We start from the raw sequence: 17,516 nt of genomic DNA on the forward strand, positions 1-17,516 counted from the left end.
TTAATCATGGTTTTAATTCTTATTAAATATTTATAAATGCTTTAATGAGTATGTAGTGAAATTGGAAAAAGAAAATAATAAATAATGCAATCTAATATTTTTTTTTTGTCCTTAATAATCATTTTATAGGAGGCTTTATATGTCATTTAATAATTCATTATAGCAGGGTCGGCCTTACCCATGGGCCACAGACATCATTGGCGACAGCCCAAGGCCAACATAGAGGGGGGCACAAGATTTTATCAATAAGATTTAATATATATATATATATATATCTATATATTTAACTATATATAATTATATATGTATAGAGAGTGGAAAGTTAAAAAAAAAAATTTATTTCTAGACATAGATCGCATCTTTTCTTCTTCTTCTTCTTTCAACGTGCAACGGGAGACACAAAATTGATTATCCAAGCGTCTCTTGCTCTCTCCCAAGTCCCAAACCTTGAAACCTAGCAATATTCTTTTTATTTTTTAAAATTTGGTTTCAATGGTTACCCAATTCTTATGTGGGAACAATTTGATAAATAAGAACAAAAAAAAGAAAAACCCTAGCCGCACCGGTTTCGGATTTTCTCCAATGGTGGCCGATGCCAGCCTCCACTCTAAGTGGAATCCTTCTATCCACGCTTTAAGATCTGTCCTCATCCCTCCGAAGCCTTTCAGAAAATCGAAGCTAATCTCTCTATCAAGGGAGATCGATCGACCAAAGCCCCTGGAATCCCGAGTGCTCATCGGACTCCAACAGTGGTTGTTGGGTGGTGGCGTCAACCTTCGATGCACGGTGACAAGGGAGGAAGTCGCCGTTGAATCGGGTCATGCCCGATCTCCCAGAGGGCAGCTCAAGGTAGTGGCTTTGACGTGGTTTGGACCTGTGTCAGTTGGCGAGGCGGTGGTGCTTCGATGTGCAGAGACGAAGGCAAATTGCTTCATGATCCGTTCAAGGGGTGCAGCGACGAGTGCGTGCTGGCTAGATCTTGTTGTAGCAGTGTTCCTGGGCCAATTACAGGCGCTATAGAGGCGGGATAGGGGCTCCGGCTAAAGGTCTCGATGGCTACGGCAGCGGTTCTAGAGAGTGTGGGTCTGATTAGGATTGATGCGGGGCCGTGTATGGCAGAAGCACAGGAGAAAGTCGGTGGGGAAGCTACCGGAAAGCAGTCGACTGCGGAGGCATTGGTGGTGACCAGAGCAGTTGGGAGGCCCCACTCCAATCAGGTGCCCAAATCAAATCTGAGGCCCAATTGGGTGCCCAAAACAATTCTGAGGCCCAAACTAATTCTAAGGCCTGATGCGGTGTTCAAAGTTTTTAAGAATGTTGCTTGGAGTTGGGCCCATTCGTGGACCCAAATGATAGGCTCTGGTTCTCTAGAGTTTCGTATTTGGGATCCTGGCGGCTTGATCCAGCAAACTATAGCTATGTTCGAAATTGGTGGTACTTGCCAATCTTCTAGGTAGTACTGAAGGCGAATTCGAGCTATTCTGTAATGGCGGAGCATGACATGTCAAATGAGTGGACCTATCTCTATGTACCACCGTGGGTCCTACCACATCTTCTTGTTCTGTTTGTAGATGGCAGCGTAAGGGTATGTAATGGCCACTCTAGCTTTAGGCTAACCCAAATTTCTAGTAATTTGATAACACTCCACAAATACTATCTGGAGGTGTTACGATATGCTTGTAATAAACTCTTTTGAGTTTCTATCTATAAAGTCATTTCCTTGCTTCAAAAAAAAAAAGGTTACCCAATTCTTTAGTTCATTCTCATCCATCACCTAATCTTTCTCCTCTCTATGTTTCTATTATTCTATGGTAATCATATAAATTTTTCAGCTTTCCATCGTTGTAGGCTGAGTTACAATTCAAAATAGGTATTGGGTGTTCTTCAATTTTTATATCCAATGAAAATTTGGATATCAAAAGTCTTGTTCTTCAATATGTTCTTCAATTTTTCAGCTTTACTGACAACCTGCTCATTCTTTGGTTTTCAATTTTCAATGTTAGGTGCAATTGAAAGTTGGAGTTGCAAGTCAATCTCGATCAGAAAAGAAAGAACAAGAAGGAAAAAAGCAAATTCCAGATTTCCAGGTATTGTTCTATGCTCCAATGTTTATCAATTATCATTCAAAGTGATTACTAACAACCTGCTCATTCACTAGTTTTCAATTTTCAATATTAGATGCAATTAGAAGTTGGATTTGCAAGTCAATCTCGATCAAAAAAGTAAAAACAAGAAGGAAAAAGGCTGATTCCAGATTTCTAGGTTTTATTGTTCTATACTAAAATGTTTATCATTCAAAGTTTAGTGCTTTGGCTTGCTTGTTTGAGTTTTTTTTTTGCCAGTTTCAATAATGTTACCTAGGAAACAACTCTCAGATTCTCAAAAAAGATAAAGTAAGAAAAGAGAAGAACAAATTATTCAATCTTAACGGGGATCTTTAGATAGATATTTTGTTAAAGAAACAAATGAATTTGTTGAAAATCAAGTTGAGAATTTAGGAAATGAACCTGATCTACAAATTCATTCTGATGAGTTTGTAGAAAATCATAATGAGGTAAACGAAGAACTTGGTGATACAGGTGAAAATGAAATTGACGAAACAGAAAATAATGAAAATCCTTGCCATTATGAAATTATTGCCAATGAACTTGAATGCTTGAAATCATCAGCTGATTTGAATATTTTTGATCCTAGAGTTTGGGATAGTCTAGATTCAAAAATGAGAGACTTGCTTGTAGAAAAAGGACCTATTACTGAAACTAATATCAACTTTCCTAAAGATGAATTAGGTCGGCACTTTTCCTCTAAGTTTTATGTTCGAAAATTACCAAATGGTGAATCTTTTGCTAGAAAATGGTTGATTTACTCAAAAGAGCTAGATAAAGTTTTTTGTTTATGTTGTAAATTATTTAAAACAGCTCGCTTGAGAAGTTAATTAGCAAGTGAAGGGCTAAGACACTACACACCAAAAACGTTAACACACAACACTTTTTGCACAACGAAAAAAAAAATGTATTGTGTGATGAAGAAAAGTGAATCACACAACATGTTTACTAAACTTCCGTTGTATAAGGTGGTTAAAATTTTGAAGTTTTTGTTTAGAAGGTCATTGCACAACGGTTACAAGAATAATCTGTTGTGTGAATCATAAAAAAAATAGCGGCTAATTTTCCCTCCTAGATCGACTCAAATTTGGCTCCAAATTCGTACTGCATAGTACAACAATATAGTTATATCTGTTGTGTGAGAGTGGCATGCAAAACATGATACAACAGTTTTTTACATTTTGTTGTGTGATAAAGTGGGAAATATTTGGATGTGCCTTTATTTGGCCCAAAATGGCACTGAAGCCCCCCCAAAACCCTCCAAGTTTTGATTGAAATATAGCACCAGATTGATGATCTCACAACCAAATGAGTTGTTTCCGTTGTGTGAATGAGCATTGCCTAGCATGTTACTTTGGTTACAAATTATAGCGGAAACTTTTCCCTCTTTGGAACCTTAGCTGAGGTTTAATCTGTTCACAATCAGACAACAAAACTTCGTCTTTATGTTGTCTGAATCATAAAGAAAAAATAAAAAGCCCGCCTTTGTCAACTTAATTAGCTAGCTAGGTTTATTGGATTTGCTGTCTCCCGGTCAACACTTTGTCAAAACAGTCGTTTCCTCTCGTCGAGCAGCTCTCTTCTCAACTTCATCAAAAACCATGGGTCTCTCATGAAAACACCATAGCTATTTGTCTCCTCTCACTCCCAGTTAGACAAAATAAGGGTTTTTCTTCGAATCGTTTCCATCAAAGACTTCTCCGTCACTTTCTTCACACTTCACAGTCCCTTCCCAAAAACCTCGACTACCCTTAAACATCGCGCTTTAGCTCTCTCTCTCTCTCTCAACATCCCCAAATTTGCTCCCCTCTCTCTGCAAATCAACCCTAAATCTTCAATCTTTAACTCCACTTAATGGTTCCGACACCTTCTTCCACCAAATCCAATCAAAACCCTAGCCAAACCCCCATAATCCCCCCATCGTCTGTAGTTCTTAAAAGCCCACCCATCTCCAAACCCCAACTTAACCCTAAAAGAGTCTTTGTCGAAGCACTTCGGTGGAAGTCTTTGCTCGAATTTGGGTCTAGGTGTAACACTCACTGGTAAGCTCTCTCTTTGATCTATTCATTTTCAAATCTATAAATCTGTATCAGGTTTTGGGGTTTCGAAAAAGGGGTTTAATCTGTGTTTTATTTTATGTGAATTTGATTTCTGAATCGGCCTTGACACCAAACTCGACGGCCTCCATCTCTACTTCATATTCTAGTTCATTAATAGATCTGGTTGTTTTACCTTGATTTCTGGGCATAATGTGGTTTGTTTCAATTTAGTTTGCTTAGGGTTTATATGATTGCATTTGGGTTTCAAGACTGGGCTTTTTATTTAGGCATTATTGTTCTCTCTCTCGACCTTTCAAGCTTGTTAAAGCTTCAATTTTTTTGGGTTGTATGTTTCACTGCTCTGATATATGTTTTGGATTTTTTTCTTTTTGTTTTTGCTTGGTTGTAGGTTGAATTGTTCTGGTGATGCCGATTGAAATTACTGGTGAATATGTATTTGAGGTATTGTAACATTTCTAGATTCCCCCCATTAAAATTTGTTGCATTATGAATTCTATCTTATGTTTAGATTGTTAATAGTTATCAGTCTCTTTGTTGGTTTTGAAGTGCAGATTAGTTCAGATTATATAGTTTCGATATGGACTGAGTAGAGCAATAGCCATTTGCCATTCAGAAGACAAACAAGTAGTAACTTTAGCAGGTGTGCTCGTTTTGTGTCTGCCACCCTATTTTTATTGCTTATATTTTCATGCATTTCATTGTTCCTTTAGTTGATGATGAAACTTCAATTGTAGAGATGAAAACAACATTATGAAAATAACATCTTCTTTGAGTTGACCTTGTGAGCAGACAATTTAAAAAGCTTGGGGTTTGTGTATATCCATAGTGCTTCTCTGCTTCTTCCTCACCCAAGATTAGCATGAGCCTCAAAGCCGGCATCGTTGGCCTCCCTAATGTCGGAAAGTCCACGCTTTTCAACGCCGTCGTATGCCCTACCAACCCCTCTCTCTTTATTTGAATTTGATATGTTTAACAACTTCTTAAGTCTCTATTTTGATTCTAGAACTGAAATTTAAACTGGTTTTAGACTTTTAGGGATAAAAGTTTAATACTTTTTAATCCAGGGCAACAGTTTGCATCAGTAGTTATGGACCATTTTTGTTTTTTTTTTTTTAACCAAAGTTTGATTTTTGGTTAATTTGATGGACCATAATGTGGGATGGAATTTATAATGTGGTTCAGTGTTTCGGTTTTCGTATACTATTGTGACTTGTGAGTGATGCATAGTGTTGATATGAACATGGTATTATGGCTGTAGGTTGAGAATGGGAAGGCTCAAGCAGCCAATTTTTCGTTTTGTACGATAGAGCCAAACGTTGGGATTGTTGCAGTTCTGGATCTGCGCCTAAATGTACTTTCTGATCTCAGCAAGTCTCAGCGTGTAGTCCCAACATCTTTGGAGTTTGTGGATATTGCTGGCCTTGTGAAGGGTGCTAGTCAAGGAGAGGTGAAATTCCATGGTCTTTTTTTTCCCCCTCTTTTTGGTTTTATGTTAGAATGTATCAGCTTATTTATTTTCTTTGAGGAAAAAAGGAAATAGCATCAGCTTAATTTATTGTCTTACTTTTATTCCTTGCAGGGGTTGGGGAATAAATTCTTGTCAAATATTCGCGAGGTGGACTCCATACTTCAGGTTTCTATCCTTTACTTATTGGTGCCATTTATTTGTAATTACCATCTTTTCCTTGTTCTGAAAATCTTTATTTTTTGGGTTGGTAATGGAGCCATTATATAGCTTAAGAAATGTATATGTGTGAGTGTGGTGGACAGAGAGGATACATTAGTTGCTCTTGAAAGGATATGTTATTTTGTACCAATATAGTTTCTTCTCAAACTCATAGCAAAGGACAATAGAACGATTCTGAAGAATCTAAACTTCAATAGTGCTTTGTTTATTCATATGTAGAAAGCCTCCCCTTACTTGACAAGACCCTTGTTGTTTCTTACACAGAGAACTCGTCAGATGGCTATTGCACTTAGACTAGAATATTACATTCAAGTACATTTATTGTGATTTGGTTGCTCGAATTATGGTTTAGGCGACTAAATTGTTAAGAGCCTATCAAATTGTTGTGGTTGCTTTTGTTGATTTTTCGCTTATCTGTTTTGGCTTCTTGTATGTCTTGGTTCTGCTGCCACAGAACACAGCTTCGTTACTGTAATTAACCCAGTTTTGGAGTAAACATATATAGCTTGGAAAGACAAACTCCTAGATTGGTGTCTTGCACAACATGAACTTAATACAACTTTAAACAGTGGACTGTGGAATTATTGCTGCTACAATAGTCAAGTGTCTGTTTTCAGATTACATGGTCTTTATTTTTTTACCTTTATTTTTTTTTTTCTTCTCTAAAATAGACTTGTAGAATTAGCATGCATTGGATTCCTCCACTCGTTTTTGTTTATACCATTTTCATTTTGTGGTTTAGATTTGTTCATTAGATGATTACATATAATAAAAATGAGAGATATTGAAAATGTTTTGTTGTTCAGTGAGGAAGGCAAGAGGACTTGCTTGTCTTCATGAGGAGTCATGCCCAAGGACTGTGCATAGGGATGTCAATGCCAGTAATATTTTGCTCGACGCAGAACTCTGCCTAAAAATATCATATTTTGGATTAGTAAAGCTTTATGATGATGACAAAACCCATACCAGTACCTGAATTGCAGGACAATGTAAGCTGCATATATAATGTACACTGAACGGTTTTATGCTTTATATGTAGTTGATAGCTGCAAATATATGTACACTGAACTATATTTCCCCTCCTGAAATTGTGCTTGTTGGCCATAGGTTCTTCTCTTTTTATATTTTAATTGTTGTTGAAGTTCTCATAGCATATCATGTTTGATTGAGAATGTAGGGAAAAATCAATAATTTCCCAACACTTAAAAGGGGTATAACAGATGCTCAGCGATCAAAGTTCGATTATTGCACACCATGTGTTTGACTCCCAAGCTTAACTGCTGAACCAGTAGGGCATTTCATGATTTTCGAAAAACCTATACTTCTTATTTTACTCTCAGTTTTTGATATTTTAAAGAGGACTTTTCAATGTTCATTTTGAACTTGGTTTCGTGAAAAACAGAGTTAAAATGAGATATTTATTCTATTTTGAAGTTATTGCACTGTTTCAGGATTTCTGCAGAATTCAGCAATTCTGTCACTTTAGATTCTTGTTTGACCATCCATTTGAACTGGGAATAGCATGAAACTCTACGAAATAGTAGCTTTGCATATCTACTTGAAATCTGGAAAGTTGTGCTTGAAATCACTAAAAGAATAGTTGTTGGTGAATTTTTCTTTCTTTTTACTAGTTTTCTGAAACTGTCTCAAGCTTGCAACTTATTATTACTCTTAGAATTCTTATGAGTATGCTTGTGGAATAGATTTAAATTTGTTACTATTTCAAACATATATAGGCAACAACTATAAATCTTGTGGGGTGAGGATGCATTCAAAGATGGGCATACAATCAGCTTCTAGATGGAGCCTGAAGTGTTTGGATATTCTCACAAGACATTTATATTGGGAAAAAATGTTAGGCGACTTGCAAGCATGAGGGAAGTAACTGGAACTTGTGCTTCTCTGCTGGTATATTGTCATGCACCATGTGTGGCATGTTTTGGAACAATATATATGTGTATCAGCTTTTTTATGTCCCAAGTAGATGGGCATGCACTATGCCAGAAAAGCAATCAGACGACAGAGGAGATCTGTCGTCTGATTAAAAAAATTTCTGTTGTCTAGTACGGTGCCGTCTCTTGGGGCATCAGACGACAGATTTCCTCTGTCGTCTTATTTATCAGACGACAGAAATTTGTTAGGTCTTCTGTTGTTTGATGAAATCGAGACATGAGGCTAGTGAATTCAAACGACAGATAAATGTGGTATGAACTAGAAACAAATAACAGTTCCTTATAATTTCTGTGGTCTGAATGGACTTACAATAACAGTTAAGTGTTGTTTTATTCCAGTTCAATAACAGTTAACTGTCATTTGTATTCAGTTTAGAATACAATTATCTATCGTCTTTAGTCACCTAAGATAACACTTATATGTTGTTTTATATGAATTATAGTCACAGATAAGTGTACATTGAACTTAGTTCATACTATATTTATTTACCGTTTGAGCTTAGTCACAGATGACAGTTAAATGACGTTTAAAGGGAATACAAATAACAGTTGTCTGTGGTTTTTATTAACTTATAGTAATAGTTATCTGTTGTGGCATATGACTTGGAATTACAATTAAGTGTGGTTTAAAAGTTGTTAAGGTTACATTTATCTATTGTTGTGGTTTATACTCTACAACAGTTAAATAAAGGTTGAAGAGCACAGACAGGACAATTATTTGTTGCTTGAAGCTAATTTGAGCAACAGTTAAATGTTGTTTCATTTTGTTTGTAACCATAGAATTTTGTGGTTGTTTTAGTTTTTAGTCAACAAATTTTGTTCGACTCTGTCTTTGTTTTGACATGAAGACAACAATTATCTGTTTTTTGAGTGCATATAAAACAACATACTTGAATTTCATTCTGTTGTTACTTTCTATTTTAGATGACAATTTTCTGTTGTTTAAGTGTCCAAATATGAACACATTTTTTCTTGTTTCTGTTGTTCTTTGATGCGTCCAACAACATCATTTTGTTGTTGCTTTCTATTCTAGATGTCATACACGTATCCCTGTTGTGCCATAATCATATAAATCTGGGAACAACACAATGCATTCATCAAATATGAAATCCATTCACAAAAGTACCAATATTTGATCTATTATTTGTTCCTGCAGCTATATATACATACATCCATCATGGAGCTAAACTTAATAAACATCAGTTCAATAACCCATAGCAGTTGGCATGATCAACAAATGTAACCCAAAAACCACTGATATCTCATACTAGCTACTGATCATAATTAAACTGTACTTGCAGGCCAAAAATAGATACTTAGACCAACTGCATAACTAGTTAATATGGGTTATAGATGATGCATGTCCAAAATTAGAATCTTCTCGACACACTAGCTTTGTTGAAATTGGCTGACATACTTTGCCCACTTGGCCCGGACCTGATCAATGTCTTTTTGTGTGTAGAAGTGATTTGCTTTCCTTTCCCACTGCAAGTATAAAAAAAAAAATACAAGTTAATGTGAATGGATATGTTTCACAACATTAATCAGAATTGGAAGGAGTTGATATATATATATATACCTACCTTAGCACTCCACTGTTGATTTTTGTCCTCCGCTATGTCTTTCATGTAATGCATAATCCACAGTCCACAAGTTTTATCGCCCAATTGCTCCGGAATGCCCTGAAACATCATAAAATTATTGAATACTTGGCTGATGCTATGGAATAAAAAGAACATTTGTTGAAGTAAAATCAACTAGCATATAGTTAGCTGGTTTGCAACTCGTACCGCACAATTTTTCCATTGAACTATTTTTCTGCCTTTCCTATTTTTCTGTGCATTGTATATTCTGATGGAACTGAAACAACATGATGAGAACAACAATCAGCCAGAAACTGAACAACTTACAAAGTAACATTTAGATAGAAATAATTCCAACAAAATGCAAGTATAACAACCAATTTAACATTGAACCAAACTGAATGTAGAAGCCACTTACTCGTCCACAATAGTTTTCCATTCACCGGTGATGAGTCGCCTCTTTAATGGATCCATGAAGTGCACCACTTCTTCACCGGAGTTCACAACCGTCAACATCCAATGACAACTAACATTAAAATGTTCAACTCAATACCCAAATTAATGAAGATAACATGCATTTATATTGTAGATATTAGGAGGTAAGGTCTAAATCAAAATTGCTTACCCTGAGTTATAGGGAACTAGAAAAACCTGGCCAGGCTTCCCATTTCCATACCGAACAGCTAGAGAACGAGCTCGTTCTGTTGGATTTCCACACGCAAGTGCACCAGTGTGATCAGGGTCTATGAAGGCGATCATTTCCAGCATCTTTGTTTTCTTCAAAACCTGATAGAGGTAGCTACAAAAACAGCAGATTTAGTTTAACAGCAATTACAACACTGAAGATGGCCACCATACAACCTAATACAATTTAACAGATTTAATGTGCACTACAAACCTCATATACATCACTAATGAGCCGTTCGATATCTCCTTCATATTGGTCATGGCATACACATCCCTCCTAAAGATAGCTACCTTCTTTGGATGGCCGAAAAGATCTTCTCCCAAAGTGGTGTGGATGGTGAACCCATCCTTTAAGAATGTGTTGGCCCATTGGCACAACATCTTTAGGGGTAAAGGCAACTTGGCTGGCAGGTTTTGAAGGTCATCATGATCATCATCATCATATATGTCTCTATTTCTCTTCTTCACAATTTTACGCTTTACTCCTTCCTATATTTATAAACAATAATATGCATCATTATTAGATAAAATAGTTTAGGGTTTCTGAAAATGTACTAATGAACAAATGAAATTACCTTTTGCTCAACTGTGGGGGTATAATCAAGTTTTTAGGCCAAGCAACGCATGTGCCAATCGCATCGCGTATTTTGACAATCTCATCTTTGATAGGAAATGGTAGCAAAGCATCTTCAACAATAGCTTTGGTGCCTGACACGCGCACATTTTCCTCTCCCATTGGAACACCATGGATTGTTTGTTTGCTAGCCTCAATATCAACTTCAACGATGGTTCCAAGAGCAACTACATTATCCAATGAATTTATTGCTAGCTTAGACTCCAACTTGACCGTATTGGTCATAACCTGAGATTTCTGAAACAGTTAGCATAAATCAGATTTCAGAAATCGGCATGCATCAATAAGTGTGTTCTATCAATCTAACCATAAGGGTAACAGAATGTAAAGGAAGGAAGGTAAGGTCATAGGGTGCAGTTTACCGAAAGTTCTTCCCAGAATTTAGTCCTCATGAGAGGTCTACCAACTATCCCAACATCATCCTCAATAACCGATGCAAATTTGCTGCTCAATTTACTATCCAGAAACGGCATAGCAGTCTCCTCTTCAACATCCACTTGTGCAGCATTGTTCAAGATTAACTTCTTCTTGACATTTCTAGCAAGCTCAGTTTGACCAAGCTTCATACCCTTGTCATTTTTCCGGGAACAACTGCCTTGTCCAGAACCAATATCATTCAACGGTGTCAATGTTTTCAATGAATCATTGTCAACCTCTTTCCTCACAACCTTTTCTTCCAACTTCTTAAACCTATCCTCCCAAGCAGCTCTTTCCTTGGCAATGTGATGTTCCATCTCCAGCTCCCATTTAGCTCTTTCATTGGCAATGATAGTTTCTTTCTCTTCAGCTAATATCCTCTTCACACTCACCCTCAAGGTGTCTTCTACAGATTCCTTTCGGCGTTTTGGTATATTAAAGTAAGCAGCTGGCTTGACAAAGCCACCAACACCTCGTACCCTGCCAGGGGCCTCAGGGTTTCCCAATGCCAATGTTAGAATATCATCTGATCCAGAAGAATTCACTTCACCTTCACACAATTTTTGCCTTAGTTTGTCCTGTAAACATAAAATAGAAGCAATGGATGCATGACTGATGCAAATTAATTATAAAAATTCAGAACAAAATAATTACACTTGTAATTGAACTTACAATTTTTTCAACTGTCTTCTTGACTGCCGGCCCGTTGAAGTTGCCGGTCTTGTCTTGTCGTGCCTTTACCCACATTGTCGCACGATCAAGTTCTTCGATCGGTATTGTTTCAGACTATATGAAAGGGTTTAATGATCATTACTCTATCCTAAATCCAAGGAAGAACAATTATACAGTAAAGTACTCTAGAAAAGGCTATACTAACCAGTTCCTCTTGAAGATTAGCATATCCTTTTCGCGCCATTCGATGAGGGTACTTATTCTCCTTTCGCTTTTTTATTTGTGCCTCGCGAAGTTCCTTCAAAGAGTATGCAGAAGTGTCCACAATATTAGAGCGTCTTGAAGATTTTAACCGATATAGACATAGAAGAAAAGCATTATATGTAATTGGACTAAAATTCAGTAGTTGCCAAACCTTAAATTTTGTGGTAGTCCTATCAGCAACAAACTTATCCCAGTCATGTTGGTCAATGGATCGATAATCATCGGGAGGGAACTCCAACAGTTCAGGGTTATCCAAATATAGCATAATGTACCAGTTTGTCAACTTGCTCTTGAATTCTCTCCATTTATTGGCGGCTGATGTAATAACCAATTTCTTCCACTCCTTAGGCACCACAAATGCTTCCTGGATATGTTCAAAACCATAAGCGGGAACCTTTCTTTAATATTTGCTCATTGTTAATGAAAATAAGTAGAATACGAGTAACACAGCTATAATAACAACATTATCATACAATTAAACATATAGTCAGATTAATTACCTCAATACTTTCCCAGATTTTGTCTTTCTCATCTAATTTCACTCCTCTCCAATCCTTTATAAATATTGGGATCCTTGTACATGCCAATACCCCAATATAGGACTGCATCTCTTTAGCTGCCTTTCCAATTGGTTCCCCTTGAGCATTACACTCAACTTTCAGCCTCTTTCCACGAATAAGTCGCCTTGAAATGCGATTCATCGTTACCATCCCACGCTTAAGTAACTGTAGTCCACCGGTTACGTTGTCCTCTTCATCAGGGGCCTTGCTCTTTCCAACATTACGTGCATATGCTGCCTTCTTGGACTTACCAGCTTGCTTGGATACACTTCTCTTTGGGGATGCAGATTTGTTAGAGTGAGCAAGTCTGAACCTTGTTTTTTTTTATGTCGCTTGAGCTTTCTTGGGGGTTGCAGCTTTATTAGGGGCTGCATCTTGCTGAGCAAAGGTAGATTGGAGTGGTACATCAATCTCTTCAACAACTGGTTTTGACACGATCTTTTTACCTCTTTTCAATTGCAATGCCTTCATCCTTAGTGCTATAGCTCTAGCTTTGGCTGTGTTGTTAGACCGGGGAGCCATGACCTAAAAGAAACAAGTAAACAGTTAGCAATATGTATAAATAAATGGTTGAAAACAAATATCACATCGCAGTACACAAAAGTACACAACACATTAGCAGCTAAATTGAACCTAGTACTAACAAAACAACTAACATATTAAAAAGGTTCATATATTTCATCAATAATCACACAGTACAAAGACGGGTGAAGCAAACAAAAGTGCAAGGAAACAACCCTATTATCTAATCCTATAAGCGACGATGACTATTTTCATTCTCAACCCATATGGCTTCATCTCCAGGTCGCATATAATTGATGTGATCATCACCAACTATATCATCAAAAGTCTCAACATATGGCAATGTGGCATTAAATGGCTGCTGTTCGACTTCAATATCTTGTAGCTCCTCATCATCATTAGCCTCTTGGTAGTCTTTATCTGGACACCTTACTACCACTGACCATTGCACATCAAGGGGGTCTTGTATGTAAAATATTTGCTTAACATGCGTAGCTAAGACAAAAGAATCATTTAAGTGCCCTGTCCTATTCAAATTCACCAAAGTAAACCCAAGTTCGTCTACTTTGATGCCCCTAACATTCTCTACCCAATCACATTTGAATAAAGGTACCCTAAACTTGTAGTAGTCCAACTCCCATATATGCTTAATCACACCGTAAAAGTGCATATCATCTGTTCTAGGGTTTTTATCCCTTGCATTAGAAATCTGCATTGCATCAGCAAGCAAAAATACCCCACTGTTTTGAACAGATCGAAGATTGTCACGCTCCTTGGTGTTGAAATCAACACCATTAACCTGGTATCCACTAAATGTTGGCACTTCATTCTTTGGTCCAGCTGCCATCCATCTCATTGTTTGTGAAACATTATTGTCAGCAAACATGAGTTCATTTGAAACCTGCAAAGAGTACATACATTACATAGCCATCAAAACATAATATTTTATTGTTGCAAATGTATCAATAATGAAGAACTTACCCTCTCTTTTAACCAGTTCGAAAAGGTTTGATTCTGTTTATTCTTCAACCACGTTTCATTTTTGGAGAACTTAGGATAAAGCAACTTTAATAACTCCAAATGTTCACTGGATGGAGGAGAAAAACAAAACACTTAGCAAGAAATAGAAAAAAATGAAGGAAAATGTTTAGCAATGTAATTACTAAAAAAAAAAAGGAAAAAGGAATAAGTAATGACTTACAGGAAATATGGCAACGCATCCTCCGTATTCTGCAATACACAAAGATGTGCTTGATGCATTTCTTTTCCATAAACAGAAATCATGGAAGCACCTGATAGCGGTTTGGATGCATTCCGAAATTCTGCTTTGCTACTTTCTGGGATTCCAGCAGTACCAGCATCATCAAGCATACGTTCAGCACAAAACTCAACAGCCTCTTTGACAATATAACACTCTGCTATGCACCCTTCAGGGTGCCTACGACATCTCACCCATCCTTTGAACACTTTCATGTATCTCTCAAATGGATACATCCATCAAAAAAATACTGGACCACAAAGCTCTACTTCTCTGACAAGATGCATAGTCAAATGAATCATGATGTCGAAAAAGGATGGTGGGAAGTACTTCTCAAGCAAGCAAACTGTAATAACTAGGTCTGCTTGCATTTTTTGTAGCTTGGAAACATCAATCACTTTGGCACATATAGCCTTGAAGAATAGGCAGAAGCGAATGATTGCATACCTAACAGGCTTCTCAAGAACAGATCGTAAAGCAACAGGGAGCAGAATTTGCATGATAGTGTGACAATCATGCGATTTAAGACCAACAAGTCTTAAATCATCCATAGAGACAAGGCTCCTAACATTTGAGGAAAACCGCACAGGCACTGTCATATTGAAAAAAGAGTTGCAAACTATTTTCTTTTCATTTAGCAGCAAATTCCAACTAGCTAAAGGTAACTTGTCTCTTTTGGCACCAATTTTGGGATTCAAACCAGTCCTAATGCCCATTTCAACCATGTCTAAACGAGCAGCAACCCCATCCTTTGTCTTCCCGGGAATGTTTAGCAATGTACCAATGATAGCATCACAACAATTCTTCTCAATGTGCATTACATCGAGATTATGTCGTACAGGAATATATCTCCAATACTCTAGTTCAAAGAAAACTGACTTCTTCTTCCAACAAGGCCTGCTTTGGTCTTCAACACTCTTTGCAGGACGACACTTTTTACCAAATGCACAGTTCATACCCTCTACTCTAGCAAACACCTCCTCTCCGGTTAATGGTACAGGAGCAAGCTCCTCCTCTACTGTATTGTCGAAAGCAGCACGCTGTTTTCGATAGGGATGATGTCTAGGTAGGTATCGACGATGCCTCATGAATGACATTTTATTACCTTTCTTCAACCTATATGGTCCACTCTTATCAACGCATATCGGACAAGCATTGTATCCTTTCACAATGCTGCCTGACAAGTTCCTATAAGCGGGAAAATCATTAATGGTCCAGAGGAGTATAGCTCTTAGTTTAAAGTATTCCCCTCTGAAGGCATCATATACTCCCTCAACCCCATCCCACAAGACTTTTAGATCATCTATTAAAGGTTGCAGATATACGTCAATATCATTACCAGGTTGTTTTGGTCCGGAGATCAGCAGCGTCAACATCATATACTTCCTCTTCATACATAGCCATGGCGGAAGATTATATGTCACAAGTATAACAGGCCAGCAAGAGTACCTGCTACTTAGAGAACTATGAGGATTAAACCCATCAGATGAGAGGGCTAGTCGAAGGTTCCTAGGCTCACTACCAAATTCAGGCCATTTCTTGTCAACTAAATCCCAAGTCGGGGAATCAGCTGGATGCTGCATCATTCCATCTTTCTTTCTGCCATAATCATGCCAAGTCAGATTCTTAGCTGTAATGGCCGATTGGTAAAACCGTTTGAACCTCGGGATTGGTGGAAAGTACCATAAAACCTTGGCAGGTATCCCTACTTTTTCAGTTTTATCCTTGCCTAATTTCCACCTTGAAGCACCACAAGTGGGGCAGATAATAGCATCTGCATGCTGCTGTCTATATAAGACGCAATCATTTGGACAAGCATGAATCTTATGGTACTCCATACCTAATGCACTAAGTGATTTTTTTGCCTCATATAAAGATGCAGGAACCTCATTTCCTTCAGGAAGCAAACCCCTGATCATTATCAGCATGTCAGAATAGCAGGAATCAGTCATTCCATGCTTTGCTTTCAGATTGAATGTTTGAATCAGACCATTTAACTTGGTTGTCTTGGTACAACCAGGGTACAAAGGCTTATCGGCATCCTGCACATACTTCAGAAACTCATTTGAGTCTTCTGAAATCTCCTCATCCTCACTCTCTCCTTCTACATCATTCTCTCCCATCCTACTACCCCCATCCCAATCTACAGTTTCAGATTCCCCTCTTCTATTGCCAGAAATGGCAGCTATACTATGTTCTCCATGCCACCTCCAATGCTTATAACTACTATCAATACCATTCCAAAAAATATGGTCCTTAACAACTCCAATGGAAAATCCATCAGTATTGCAGCATTTTAGGCAAGGGCAACGTATTTTTGCTTTGTTGTTGGCATTAGCAGAGGCAAATTTCAGAAACTGTCCTACTCCTACCTCAAACTTCCGTGACCTTCTATCAGCATTCATCCATGATTTATCCATCTTACACAGAAAAAGTACAATAATCAAGATTTGTACAAGACATTACATACATTTACATATCCCAAACACAATACATGCTATACTGCTCAGTACTCATTACTATTGTACATGCTAGATCCCAAACACAATACATAACTTGCTATAAGTTTTAAGACTTTCATTTCACAAAAACAATATTGTTTTCAACAATTGAAATGCAATTACTATTGTACTCATTAGTAATTGCATTTCAATAAAACTCTAAGCTTTACAAACATACTTACATGAGCCAAAACCCTCAAAACTAACTATAGAAGTAAAAAAGAAAAATGTACAAGATCAATCTTCAATCATCTATATTTAATGAAAAAACTATAGAAGAGCTGCAAGTCATGCATTGAGATACGATGTTAAGAAAAACTTACTTGTAATTGCCTGACAATATGCATGAACTACGACCTTGCTGGAATACCAGACCCTTCACAATGAAGTTAGCAACAATCTCAGCGACCTGTACAGATGTATAAAAACATTAGATAAGCCACACAATGTAATTATCAAAGATAAAAGAAATATTAATATCATTTAATAATTGCATTAGGCGGCCATAGATGCCAGAACATACTCATACAAGAATTAAATCATTTAATGACATCCATAATGAATTTGTTGATAAGTGTTTAATTTGATAAGTTTGTTCAGGTCAAGAATTCATG

General features: G+C 37.2%; 2 protein-coding genes across 2 annotated transcripts; both read right to left on the bottom strand.

Moving 5' to 3' along the window:
* Positions 1–8,833: 8,833 nt before the first annotated feature.
* LOC112176003 lies at positions 8,834–10,233 on the bottom strand. The gene is made up of 4 exons (XM_040511543.1): positions 10,013–10,233; positions 9,595–9,664; positions 9,388–9,486; positions 8,834–8,878 (listed from the first exon to the last, which is right to left on the bottom strand). Exons 1-4 carry the CDS (start codon positions 10,153–10,155, stop codon positions 8,834–8,836), a joined length of 357 nt encoding a protein of 118 aa, XP_040367477.1. The 5' UTR covers positions 10,156–10,233.
* Positions 10,234–14,640: 4,407 nt separating this feature from the next.
* LOC112178303 lies at positions 14,641–16,821 on the bottom strand. Its single transcript, XM_024316464.1, has one exon. It carries the CDS (start codon positions 16,819–16,821, stop codon positions 14,641–14,643), a length of 2,181 nt encoding a protein of 726 aa, XP_024172232.1.
* Positions 16,822–17,516: the final 695 nt, after the last annotated feature.

The sequence above is a fragment of the Rosa chinensis genome, chromosome 7 (genome assembly GCF_002994745.2).
Source record: "Rosa chinensis cultivar Old Blush chromosome 7, RchiOBHm-V2, whole genome shotgun sequence".
In the NCBI taxonomy this organism is placed as follows: domain Eukaryota; kingdom Viridiplantae; phylum Streptophyta; class Magnoliopsida; order Rosales; family Rosaceae; genus Rosa; species Rosa chinensis.